At 51.2% G+C, this 12515-nt stretch overlaps 1 protein-coding gene across 2 annotated transcripts in view; it reads left to right on the top strand.

The window, feature by feature from the left end:
* Window positions 1-10532, top strand: part of smg1 (SMG1 nonsense mediated mRNA decay associated PI3K related kinase) — a 45656-nt gene extending 35124 nt beyond the window's left edge. Inside the window, exons 49-62 of one of the 2 annotated variants that reach the window (XM_064322760.1) lie at window positions 674-946; window positions 1169-1403; window positions 2466-2692; window positions 3027-3183; window positions 3469-3658; window positions 3751-4223; window positions 4960-5097; window positions 5388-5720; window positions 6057-6284; window positions 7269-7480; window positions 7569-7669; window positions 7823-7999; window positions 8215-8321; window positions 9084-10532. In XM_064322760.1, the coding sequence (XP_064178830.1) occupies window positions 674-946; window positions 1169-1403; window positions 2466-2692; window positions 3027-3183; window positions 3469-3658; window positions 3751-4223; window positions 4960-5097; window positions 5388-5720; window positions 6057-6284; window positions 7269-7480; window positions 7569-7669; window positions 7823-7999; window positions 8215-8321; window positions 9084-9161 (2929 nt within the window). In that variant the 3' untranslated portion in view covers window positions 9162-10532. Of the gene's footprint in view, window positions 1-673; window positions 947-1168; window positions 1404-2465; window positions 2693-3026; window positions 3184-3468; window positions 3659-3750; window positions 4224-4959; window positions 5098-5387; window positions 5721-6056; window positions 6364-6807; window positions 6834-7268; window positions 7481-7568; window positions 7670-7822; window positions 8000-8214; window positions 8322-9083 lie in introns of those variants that run through there. The other variant, XM_064322761.1, reaches the window with a different exon arrangement.
* Window positions 10533-12515: the final 1983 nt, after the last annotated feature.

Below are 12515 nucleotides of genomic sequence, written 5' to 3'. Positions count from 1 at the left end.
CTTCATTATCACTGCTACAGAACCCTTCATTATCACTGCTATACTGCCCTTCATTATCACTGCCACTGAGCCCTTCATTATCACTGCCACAGAGCCCTTCATTATCACTCAAGGCCTATATTATGCCCAGAGCCCTCATTATCACTGCCACAGAGCCCTTCATTATCACTGCCACAGAGCCCTTCATTATCACTGCCACAGAGCCCTTCATTATCACTGCCACAGAGCCCTTCATTATCACTGCCACAGAGCCCTTCATTATCACTGCCACAGAGCCCTTCATTATCACTGCTATACTGCCCATTATATCTTCATTATCACTGCCACAGAGCCCTTCATTATCACTGCCACGAGCCCTTCATTATCACTGCCACACTGCCCTTCATTATCACTGCCACAGAGCCCTTCATTATCACTGCCACTGAGCCCTTCATTATCACTGCCACAGAGCCCTTCATTATCACTGCCACAGAGCCCTTCATTATCAATGCCAGAGTTCCACTGACACGCCTCTCCAAACAGCTCTGCTGAGTTAAACGCTCTGTCCCATTCCACCATGTATGCATTTCTCTCAAGATGAATCTGTTACGTGTAACTGCATGTAACTGACAGCAGAGCCCTGGCCTGCTTGGCACAGCCTCTCACCGCTGCCCCCTGTGGTGCGACTCCGCAGGTACGAGATGCAGTTCGCCCCGCAGCCGCCCCAGGCCACCTGCCAGTTCCTGTCGAGCACGGAGCTGGCGCTGCAGCACCACGTGGCCGAGACCAACACGCGGCTGCTCCGGCAGGTGGAGCGGCTGAAGGCGGAGGGCGCCGGAGCGCCCGCCTGCGAGGAGCAGCTGCAGGAGATCGAGCGCTGCATCTCCGTCTTCCTGCGCGAGAACGGCGAGCTGGGCTCCTTCAGCCTGGCGGGCATCATCGTCTCGGCCCTCTGCACCCTCACCAGGTGGGCAGTGCCAGGGAGCCGCTGATCAGCAAGACACCCAAAGAGCCTTTCTGATGGACCCTTATTAACGTTAACATTACAACCTGTTTACTAGCATGGGGCCCTCAGCCTCTTTTTCCCTAATGTAATGTACATTGAAAGGTCTAGTGGTCGCCGGTTGGACTGTGATTGGATTTTGTTTCTGGAGCGGCGTGTGACGTCTCCCGTGCGTGTGATTGACAGGCGTAACCTGGTGATGGAGGGCGCGGCGGCCAGCGCGGGAGAGCAGCTGGTGGAGCTGACGTCACGGGACGGCGCCTGGTTCCTGGAGGAGCTGTGCAGCATGAGCGGGAACGTGACCTGCCTGGTGCAGCTTCTGCAGCAGTGCCAGCTCCTCCCCCACGACTTGGACCTGCCCAGCCCCTCGCTGACCGCCCAGGCCGTCTACCTGGCCAACGGAGTCTACACCTGCCTGCAGGTAGAGCACCGCTCCGTCGTACAGCCTTTCTGTGTTGAGTTACTCTACGTCAGTGGTACTCTACCCCTGTTCCTGGAGATCTACTGTCCTGTTGGTTTTTACTCCAACCCTACTAAAGCACACCTCATTCAGTGGCTAAATGTCTGCATTGAGCTGCTAATTAATAGAATCAGGTGTTCCAAATTAGGGTTGAAATGAAAACCTACAGGATGGTAGATATCCAGGAACGGGGTTGATTACCACTGCTCTTCGTAGTCTTCATAGAGTTATCCATGCCATTAAGTAGTAAGTCTGTTTCCTGAAGTAGAAGTGGATTGCAGTGAACAGGTATGAGTGATTGTGAGGGATGAGCAGGGTCTGTGCTGGATCTGTGCAGGACTCAGTGTGCCTTGGCCTCTTGCTCTCGTAGTCTGAGGAGATACAAAAGAATAGGAAGGAAGCTGGGGAGGAGGGCAGTGACATCGTTGGATCTAGCGTTAGCTAACCCTCATAGCCGCTGGCGGTAGGTAACAGGCTAGTTAGTTGATCCGTTTTGTTTGCTAGCGTTAGCTGTACATGGGTCCTTCTGTGGTGAATCGTGCAGTTTTTACTGTAGATTAGGCAGAGAATATTAGTCGATAACTGGATAGCTAGTAAATGTGGCATGATCGGGTTTGACAACCTAGACATTTTACTTTGTTAGCATTGCAGTGTTTTCTTGTGTAAGGGTTGTGGTCTTTGTTTCCCCCCAGTCTTGTAATGTGTGTGAATTGTCACATGCTCAGTTTCATTCATTAAACTGGGATTTACTGAACGGCTGTTCTTCAGCAGAGCTGCTTTCTCCCTCTCAGTATGTGCAGCTCGCCGGGGCCTGTCAGTACTGATTATGAGCGCAGAATACTGTTGCTCCCTCCCAGGATGATATTACAGGGCACGCAGGTCCTATCGCTGACTCCTCGGTGCTGTAAATCGTTCGGTAATGTAAAACTAGACGTGATCCCGCAGAGGGAGTGCTTTCCAAACGTGCCCGGTTTAAACCGAGGTTTTAAACAGACTTTGGCTGCGTCTCTCCGCCCCGTACAGGAGCTGAACACAAACTTCCGGCAGATCATCTTCCCCGAGGCACTGCGCTGCATGCTGAAGGGGGAGAGCACGCTGGAGAGCATGCTGAGCGAGCTGGACCTGCTGATCGAGCAGTGCGCAGACGGGCTCTCCCTGCAGGGGCTGGCCGACGCCCTGCAGGCTCACCTGCGCAACGTGGCCATGGGCCTGGAGGAGGAGGCCGACGACCACTACCTGGATGTCACCAGGTAAATGGATGCGCTCGTTGGGCTGCTGCCGGGCTTTAACTCACTCATACTTTCTTGTATATTGCCTCTGCAACGATGGTTTAGATATTGTACTTGTAAAGAAAGATAATGATTTATAATACAAGATAAGTAATGCTTTATATTACTCCATGTAAGTATGTTCTGTTCAACAATATAAATTCTGTAAAACTGGGACTGGTCACTGTTGTGTACAGTGCGTGATGCCTGGACTTGGTTTAAGGCGTGTGATTGGGTCTTGAAGCGTGTGTGTGCAGTGCTGTAGATTTAGTTTGAGTGCAGTGCTGGAAGCACGCTCACCCTGCCGTTACTCCAGGATGCTGCGGGCCCAGTACTCTGAGCTCATCCAGCCGCGCAGCCAGGAGGGCGCCCTGCAGGACACGCCCAAGATGAGCGCGGGGCAGATGCTGCTGGTGGCCTTCGACGGCACGTTCGCCCAGCTGGAGACTGCCTTCGGGCTTCTCATCGACAAGGTAACGCCCTGTTTGGACCCAGTCCGCAAAAAAGCCAGCTTCAGGATCTACAGCTTACGAGAGTGGCACAGTGACATCGACAGCATAATGATTTAGTCACGTGCTGTCAGAGCTCATATCCCTACTTCAGTGATTAGGTGCAGTGTATGCAATATGCTAATTGGACAGGTCACTTTGTATATGGCTGCTTGACTCATTATTAATGTGATAGAGAGCTCTAGTAGATAAGGACAGTCCCTGTTGTTTGCAGATAAGAGCCTCTCACCCCTGACTCTCCTCCCTCAGCTGAACAAAATGGAGGTGCCTGCTGCCTGGAGGAAGATAGACGTGATTCGCGAGGCCAGGGCGGCGCAGGTGAACTTCTTTGACAAAGCGCAGCACCGGCAGGTTCTGGAGGAGATCTTCTTCCTCAAGAGGCTGCAGAGCATCCGGGACTTCTTCCGCCTGTGCGGCTCCTTCGCTCAGACCCTCTCAGGTAAGCCCTGCCCCGCTCTGCTGGGGTCTCCGCCTACGTTACCCAGCCGCACCCGCGCTCCGTCTCTGACGCACGCTCTCCCCGTTCCGCAGGAACCTGCCCCCCTGCGCCCGACGAGGCGGCCCCCTCCAACGGGCCGGTGCCGCTGGCGAAGCCCGCGTTCCGCGGCTCGGCGGCCATGAGCGAGGAGCAGATGGCGCGGCCCATCAAGGCCTTCACGGCGGACTTCGTGCGGCAGATGCTGATGGGGCTGCCCACGCAGGTGCTGGGCCTGGCGCTCTGCAGCGCCCTGGGTGCGCTGGGCACCGACGTGGTGGCCCAGGTGGAGGCCAAGGACTTTGGGGCGGAGGGCAAGGTGTCGCTGGACGAGCTGTGCAAGCGGGCGGTGGAGCAGGGCGTGCAGGCCGGCCGGCTGTCCCAGCTCCTGCTCAACCGCGCCACGGTGCTGGCCGGCTCCTACGAGACGGCCTGGAAGAAGCTGGACCTGGTGCGCCGGCTGGAGGCCAGCGTGGAGGCCTGCAAGGTCAGCCTGCAGAGAGCCCAGCTGCACGTCACCATGTTCCAGGTGAGCGCGGGCCAGAGCTGCCCTCCACACCGCTCTGCTAGCCGGTTTCGGGTCGAGCTGCAGTTTCTCTGTCTGCTTCTGTTACTGATGCTTGGGCTGGCCTTGCTCATTCACACATTCCCAACGGAGGAAGAAATACTCCTCGATTTTGTGCTCGACTAGAGGTCAAATCAAATATTTGACCAAAGCGAAGCTTTAAATGTTAACAAATGCTGCTGCAGCAGCACAAATCTCTGTAAATCAATAGCTGCCATAGTAACCACTTTGGGGAAAACGTTTTAACCGCCTTGATCAGCCTGCCGTAAAAGCAGTGAACAAACGGTGATAAACAGGATTATCAGGACGTGTATGCGCTGAAATGTGTCATATACACGGCAATGATTTTTACCCACAGAGCTTCTCATTTCCTAATTCTGTGTGAACGTGTGATATAATGGCCCCATTAAGCAGTAATAAAAGTTAATCCGTGCCTACAGTCACAGATGGGCAGCATCAGGCTTTCATTTCCCAGTGGCTGGAGCTGGAGCAGGCTGGCACATGCACAGTCTGGCCCTTTATTTGGTGTTAAAATGCGGGGCCAAGTGGGGCCCCGGCCCAGATCGGGGGGTACGGCGACGCTCGTCACAGCGGGCCCCGGTTTACAGCCTGCGGGTGCCTGGGCGAATCTCGCCGTCGTCGCCTGCGGTCGTGCGGTTTTTCCCCCCGTTAACACAACACAACGGCCTTCCCAACGCAGTGGCAGCACGAGGACGTCCTGGGAACGAGGAACCAGCCGATGAGCGTCAGCCCCCCGCCGCGCTCCATCATCCTGAGCAACATGAAGAAGAAGCTGTACAAGCTGAGCCAGGACGAGGCCTCCATCGCCAGTGTGCAGGTCCGCTCCCGTTCAGTCCTGCTAAATTCATGGTGTTTCCAGCTGTTAGCTTGTGCTCCTGGAATGAGTAATTGAGTGATGGTGACGAGTGCAGGGGCATTACAGTGGGGGGGATAGTGGACAGTGGACTTGACTGCCCAGGGCCCATGCTGGGTGGGGGGGCTGGGGTCCTCAAAAAAAAAAAGGGGGAAGGGCCAGGGGCCCACAGGGACAGGGCCCAGAATTGCGTGATACGCCCTGGGCGGGTGCTTCCCAGCCGCGTGGCCAAGCGAGCGTGCGTTCCCTTGCAGGAGAAGCTGGCGGCGCTGGAGGGCAGCATCGAGCAGCGGCTGAAGTGGGCGGGCGGGGCGAACCCGGCGCTGGCGCCCGTGCTGCAGGACTTCGAGGCCACCATCGGCGAGCGGCGGGCGCTGGTGCTGAAGGAGGGCCAGTGCGTCAGCCAGGTCACCTTCCTGTGCAGCACCATCCTGAACTTCGAGGGGCTGCGCACGCGCACGCCCGACGCCCTCGCCATGGACGCCGCGCTCTTCGACCTGCTCAAGCGCTGCCAGGCCACCTGCTCCTACGCCGCCAAGTTCAGCAGCTCCGTCTCCCCGCTCGAGCTCCGCCTGCTGTGCCGCCTGGTGAGTCCGGGCCACGCCCCCCCAGAGCACCTCCTGGCCAATCGGGCGCCTGTTTCGGCCGTGTTAGCGGCGCGCTCTTTGTGTGCAGTTAGCAGACTGCAGTGGAAGTGAAGCATTTGGCTGAATAGGTGCCTTTCAGGTGTCACCCATACTAGTGTGTGATTCAGAGGTTGCCTCAGTTATGGGACTGCTCTAGTTTTCTTTTTTTGAGAATGCTAGTGAGGAAATGTATGAGTGTATTCATTAATAATAATGGAATGTTATTCTTGGAGTGCTGGTCTACTCCATCCATCGCTATGCTGATATGCAGTGGGGGTTATTCCTTTCTCCTTCCAGAGCTCCACAGTGGACCTGCCCATCGGTGGCAGTGATTGGCTGATGTGTGCGCAGAAGCAGCTGACCCAGGAGATGTCCAATGAGAGAGCGGCTCAGGGGGAGAGGGAGCAGCAGCTGGACAGTGTGACGGAGACGCTGCAGGTGCTAGTGGACACCATCAAGGGCATTCTGTCCAGCCACAACCGCCAGCTGGCAGACGTCAAGCACCTGCTGCGTGCCATGGCCAAGGTGAGAGCGCTCTGGAGTCACACCCCCCTCTGCACTGGTGCTGCAGTCTCGTCTACACCACTCCCCTGTGTCGTAAAGGGTACTGGGAGAGAGTCTGACGACGTGTACGGAGGCTCATACTAGTGCCCATCAAGGCATCTGTCCACCACACCCCTGGGACGTCAAAGGCGTGACATGGCAAGTTGACGACCTATAGTCATCACTCTGCCCATGCTGCTGCAGTCTCGTCTACACCACTCTCCTGTGTCATAAAGGAGTACTGGTGAAATCTGACATCTGTATGGTCATCTACTGCTGCCCATCATGCTGCAGTCTCGTCTACACCACTCCCCTGTGTCGTAAAGGAGTACTGGTGAAATCTGACACCTATATGGTCATCTACTGCTGCCCATCATGCTGCAGTCTCGTCTACACCACTCTCCTGTGTCGTAAAGGAGTACTGGTGAAATCTGACACCTATAGTCATCTACTGCTGCCCATCATGCTGCAGTCTCATTTACAACATTCTACTGTGTCATAGCAGAGTACTGGTGAAATCTGACACCTATAGTCATCTACTGCTGCCCATCATGCTGCAGTCTCGTCTACACCACTCTCCTGTGTCGTAAAGGAGTACTGGTGAAATCTGACACCTATAGTCATCTACTGCTGCCCATCATGCTGCAGTCTCGTCTACACCACTCTCCTGTGTCGTAAAGGAGTACTGGTGAAATCTGACACCTATAGTCATCTACTGCTGCCCATCATGCTGCAGTCTTGTCTAGTACTGGAGTACTGGTGAAATCTGACACCTGTACAGTTATGTACTGCTGCGTAATATTAATTAATGCCCAAATAAAGGTATTGTAGTACAGGTCCATTACTGACTCCTGATCGTGCCCTGTCAAAGGTAAGCAGTACACTGCATGTGTACCGTATGAAGTGCACTGTATGCACAGTAGAGTACACTGGGCTCAGCTGAAGCCTGTCTCGCCTGCTCCGCAGGACGAGGAGAGCGCCCTGGCGGAGGGCGAGGCCGTGCCGTACGAGGGCAGCGTGCGCCAGTTCCTGTCCGAGTACAAGGCGTGGCAGGACAACGTGCAGATCGTGCTGTTCACCGTGGTGCAGGCCACGGGGCCGCCGCGCGGGCAGGAGCAGGCCGAGCTGCTGCAGGAGATCCCCGGCACGCTCAAGGAGCTCAAGGCGCAGAGCCAGAGGTGCGTGCCGCCGCCGCCGCCGCCGCGTCCTCCGCTCACACCGCGCGTCCGAGCGTCCGTCTCACCGCGCCCCTCTGCTCCTTTCCAGCGTGTACAACGGGCTGGTGAGCTTCGCGTCCCCGCTGGTGACCGAGAGAGCGAGCGACTGCGCCAGCCCGCCCCTGAGCGCCCAGACCAGCTTCGCCGCAGGTAGGAGGGGTTTCGCCCTTACCGAGGACGCCGTCGGCCACAAAACGCCTGGTGACTGGTCTCTGTGTGTCCGGCCGTCTGACTCTGAAAGCTGCTTCGTTGGGACTGTAAAAGCTTCCTCCAGGCGCTGACTCTCCCTCCCTGTGACCCCAGCAGTGCGATTCAGCGGGCCCAGGACGCAGCCGGAGAGCATGTCCCAGAACGCCCGCAAACCCCTGCCGCGCAACCTGGGGACCCCCGCCGACACGCCGCCCAGCACCATGCTCATCACCAGCAAGGGCCTGGCGCCCAGCCCCAAGAGGGCCGTGAGGGACCCCAAAACGGGCAGAGGTGCGTGGCAGCCTTCGCCTGCGCTCTTCTAGAACGCTCCTGTCTGTGCTCTACTTTTATAGTAGGATTTTGGGATCCCAGAACATTTGAAGTGTTAGACTATGAATGTAAACAAATGCACTTGCTGTTGATTTTAATGTGGGGTTAAGAACCGTGCCAGGCCAGCGTGATGAAACGCTGGGTGGGGTTACTGATGTGTGTTTGGTGTTGTGCAGCTGTCCAGGAGCGCAACTCTTACGCAGTGAGTGTGTGGAAGCGGGTGAAAGCCAAACTGGAGGGGAGAGATGTGGATCCTAACAGGAGGATGAGTGTAACTGAGCAGGTAAAGCTGTGGCTCTCCCCACAAAGCTGAGAAGAGCTGCAGTCCTCCGTTACATCGCAGTTTCTTCTGCTGTCCTCAAATTTCTCACTGTTTCACAATTTGTGTGCCTACATCATTAAAAGTGCCTTTGGGTTTGGTGCAATTACTGCACAGTTTGAAACCTAAAGCTTGAAATGCTATTATAATAATTGCTAAATTAAACCCCAGTCATATCCAGACCTCATGATTGTTGACTGCATTCATATTTGCAGACTTCCGTTTTTGGAAATTGCAGTTCAGCCAAGCAAATTTCAAAAGAAGTAAAAGGATTCTTATAAAACAGGAAGTTATATTATGACTTGATCGGCATCCTGTGAAATAGAAATGACTAGATTCCATCAATTTGAAAATTAAGTGCCATTAAAACACTCTGGCATTGATTTGATTTTGTGCTTTGGTACAGAAATCACTACCAAAATAAAAAACGATTTAAGTTTATAATTCAGTTTGAAACTGGAAGTGTCAGGAGATTAAGAAAGTATTTCCTTAGTAAAGTCTGGCTTTACTAAGGAAAAGCTAACTTAATACTATTTAAATAGTTTGTGTGCCCAACAAAACCCTTTCTCTGGACTTTATTTTGTATCCTAGAATAACCTTATGTGGTGGCTGAGTCTCACACATTTTTATCTAGCCTGTTAGCTACATTTTACTTGTTTATGCAAGTGGAGATCCTCATCTAAATGAAACCTTTACCCTCTTACTAAAATGATTCTCTGCCCGCAGGTGGATTATGTGATCAAGGAGGCCACAAACGTGGATAACTTGGCTCAGCTGTATGAGGGGTGGACAGCCTGGGTGTGAACGGGATGCCAGTAGATCTCTCTGGTCCAAGGAGGGTAGAAATCCACCAGAATCCACTGGGTCTGGGGCGAAAGGAGCCGCAGAGCACCGTGGGGGGGAAGATCTAGTGATCCTCCCTGGGGCCCCCACTGGATCCCCGTAGCACAGCTGCACCCGGCGATCCAGCCAACACAACGAATGGGTCTGCACCCGTCTCCCTCGGGCGCGGGGGAGGGGGGGCCGACAGGGATGGGAAAGGGGGAGGGGCCGGGGGTGATGAGGCGCCAAGCCCGAACTATCCCCAGCCCTGCAGTGCAACAAAAACGACAAACAAACAAAAAAATAGAACTCCTCTCCACCCGGAATCCGAGAACGTGCAGAAAAGGGCTCGTCACAGGGGCTCGGGAGCGAGGCCGCCTCGCCGCCCGCCTCTTTTTCCTCCCACCCTGAGAGCGGAGAGATGGATGCCCAGTCCCTCAGTCCTGACGCACGCTCCTGGAACACACTCGAGCGTCGAGAGGGGAGACGGAGCTCGGGGCTGCGGAGGGCCTCTTGGCGTTCTGTCCTTTATGACGACCCGGCAGCTCTAACTGTCCAGCGGCGGCGCCGGCGCGTGTGTTGGCGGGTGTTGAGGGCTGAGTGGCTGGAGAATCAGGAGCCTCAGTGAACTCCATTCAAAGCCTTGTGGCTCAAGTCGAGATCACAAGAGGTTTATTCTATTTTTTTCCAGAAAGTGTATTTAATTCACTTTCTTTTCAGTCTCAAACATTTATTGGAAATAAAGTTAACCCTTGCACTCAATGCTAAAAAAAAAGTACTCCACGCATCTCGCAGTTAAGTCATTTCACTTTCTGAAAAGGTCTCGAGCGGAAATGTTTTTGTTTTTGTTATTTTGGAGAATTCGCCGTCATCTTGTTTGAGCGTTCTAGCACTATGTATAAAGTGCTTCAGTACATGGGATCCACTGTCGGTTGACATTGTTTTGGATCGATTGGTGGCTGTCAGCTTCAGTTTGTGTGGGTATTCTGAACAGTGATAAAAATTATGTGAATTTAAAATTGGACTAAAACGAGCTAATTGCTTTTTGGTATGTTTCCTTGATTTGCATCTGATTTTCTGCATTGTAGAGACTTTCTTTTTCCATGCTTTTTAAAATCACTTAGATCATCCCTATTTGACTTGCCAGAGAAGGGATGTGCCATTCCTGTTATATAATATTCCCTGTTTTGCCTGAGTTTTACTAATCTAGGTCCCCCTCTAGTTTTACATTTTTAGTGGGAGAAAATTAATAAGTGAATTATATAAAGTAATGCTTTGGTGATGGTGAAAACTGTTATTAAAAGATTTTATTAAATTTTGTTTGATTCAGAATAAATTGGGATTTAAATGGTATTTTTTCACCTTTGGTTTCTTTTTTGTGGGTGGTTCATTCATTTTCTTTGGAAAGTTGGTTGGTTAAAATGGTGAACTTTTATGTCCATTCCTGCAACTGTATTGTACATTCTCTGAGCACTTGGCTGTGGAAATGTCTTCTCGTTCGTGTCCAGCTTTTCAGACACCCATTTTCTGTGCGATAACTTGCAGAACTGGTGGGTACTAGCGTGTTCTGGCAAAACCATCAAATCAGTTACACACTTGGTTGGCACTACTTAATTTACCATAGTGCCAAACAGGGAGGGAGGGTTTCACTCAGTAGGTTATTTATTTCCCCTTTCATCGTGTAAGAGTGACTGTTCAGGTCATACAGGAGCCTGCAGTCTCTGACATCTGTTTGAAGTGTAGCCTGTCAGCTCAGCCGGTAGGCTGCATGGTGAAAAGGATCTGTGTCTGTCTACCAGCACATGCTTCAAGAGGGTGTGTGCACTAGAATCACAAAATGATGTACATCTCAGCAAAGAGGCCAGCCTACATAATTAATTTGGCTTTCCAAATAAGTAAAAATGTGACCTCCATGTAGTAAGAAATTAAAAATGCACATTGCTTTGGACCTACTCTGGGAGTAAGATCAAGATCTAAACAAATACCCAAAAACAAGCGCACAAATAGACTATTTTGTGCCACAGATTTGTGTATTTTTGTGATGGCATACAAGTGAGGAAAACCAACCAGTAAAATTCTCTGGTTCAGATGTATTTTGAAGAACGTCTCAGTTACAGCATGCTTTATGATTAAGAAAATACTGAGTTCTACGTTGCCTAATGTACAAATGTGTGGTCTTGGAATGCAATTGGCATACAAAGTCTGCATGTAAAATAAAGCAGAATTGCCCATATTAGTACTGGAAACTTACAAGGGACACATGAAGGGGAACTAAAAAGAACATTCATTTAAATGTTGCCATCTTCAAATGCATTTAACACCTGAGCACCGTGAGAGCAGGATTATTTGGCATTGTAGTCAGTTGCACTTATTTAGGTGACATTTTTGTGCTTTAAATTCCTACTATTTTAGCAAAAACGGATGTGGAATTCTTGCTCTGTGATGACCAGCTGATAAAGGAAATTAGTGATTTTTCATTTTTTCATAGGTTATGTATGATTTCATCTTCCCCAAGAATAGTTTTGGTTTTCCTAAATGAACATGCATGTCAGTAAAGGCTTGTGACTTAATGTAATGTGCATTAACACACACATTCTATATTTTAAATAAAATAAATTTATGACGTGCATAACTGGAAGGAAAGCGCTTGTTTTTGAGTACCTTTTCAGTGTAAAAAGGTATAAAACCCTTCCTTCAGCATCCAATTTGCATTAACCTTACTATGCATCCCTGTTTACCAGTACCATATAATGAAATGCCTTTTTAAGCCTTACTATACTATTTCAAAACTGCTACCCACTAACATTGCTTACAGTACCATGCAACATAACACCATTCATACATGGGAAGTGGCAAAAAAGCATTGTTCCCTCAGTGAAGGGATGATTCCAAAGATGGTGTGAAGCATCTTTTCCTGGTTTGGATTTCTGTGCATCCTTCAAGGCACAGTAATTATGCTGATTAATCATCTTCCCTCCATATTACATCATTAGGTTAGCATGGCTGTAAAGATGACAATTCCTCTCATCTATAGAGCATGTGCAATGACTTGTAGAGTATAATTACCTCATGGCCTTCTCACCAAATTTTAATCCAATACACAATTTATGGGAAATTATGGAATGATGCCTGATGTTGTGTTTTCTGACTCCATAAACCATGCATGGGTTGTTTGACTAATATGGAAAAGTGGTATATTCAGCAGAATTACAGACACTGAGTGATAGAGTATATATTATGTTATACATACCTTTTCATGCATACCATAATTATCCAATTGTTATCAACAGCACGTGCACAGACACCAGCATTACTACATTACTGACGTTCCCAACC

Source organism: Anguilla rostrata, chromosome 2 (genome assembly GCF_018555375.3).
Source record: "Anguilla rostrata isolate EN2019 chromosome 2, ASM1855537v3, whole genome shotgun sequence".
Lineage (NCBI taxonomy): Eukaryota > Metazoa > Chordata > Actinopteri > Anguilliformes > Anguillidae > Anguilla > Anguilla rostrata.
Note: the sequence above shows the minus strand (reverse complement) of the source record. Positions and strands in the feature narration are given on the sequence as shown.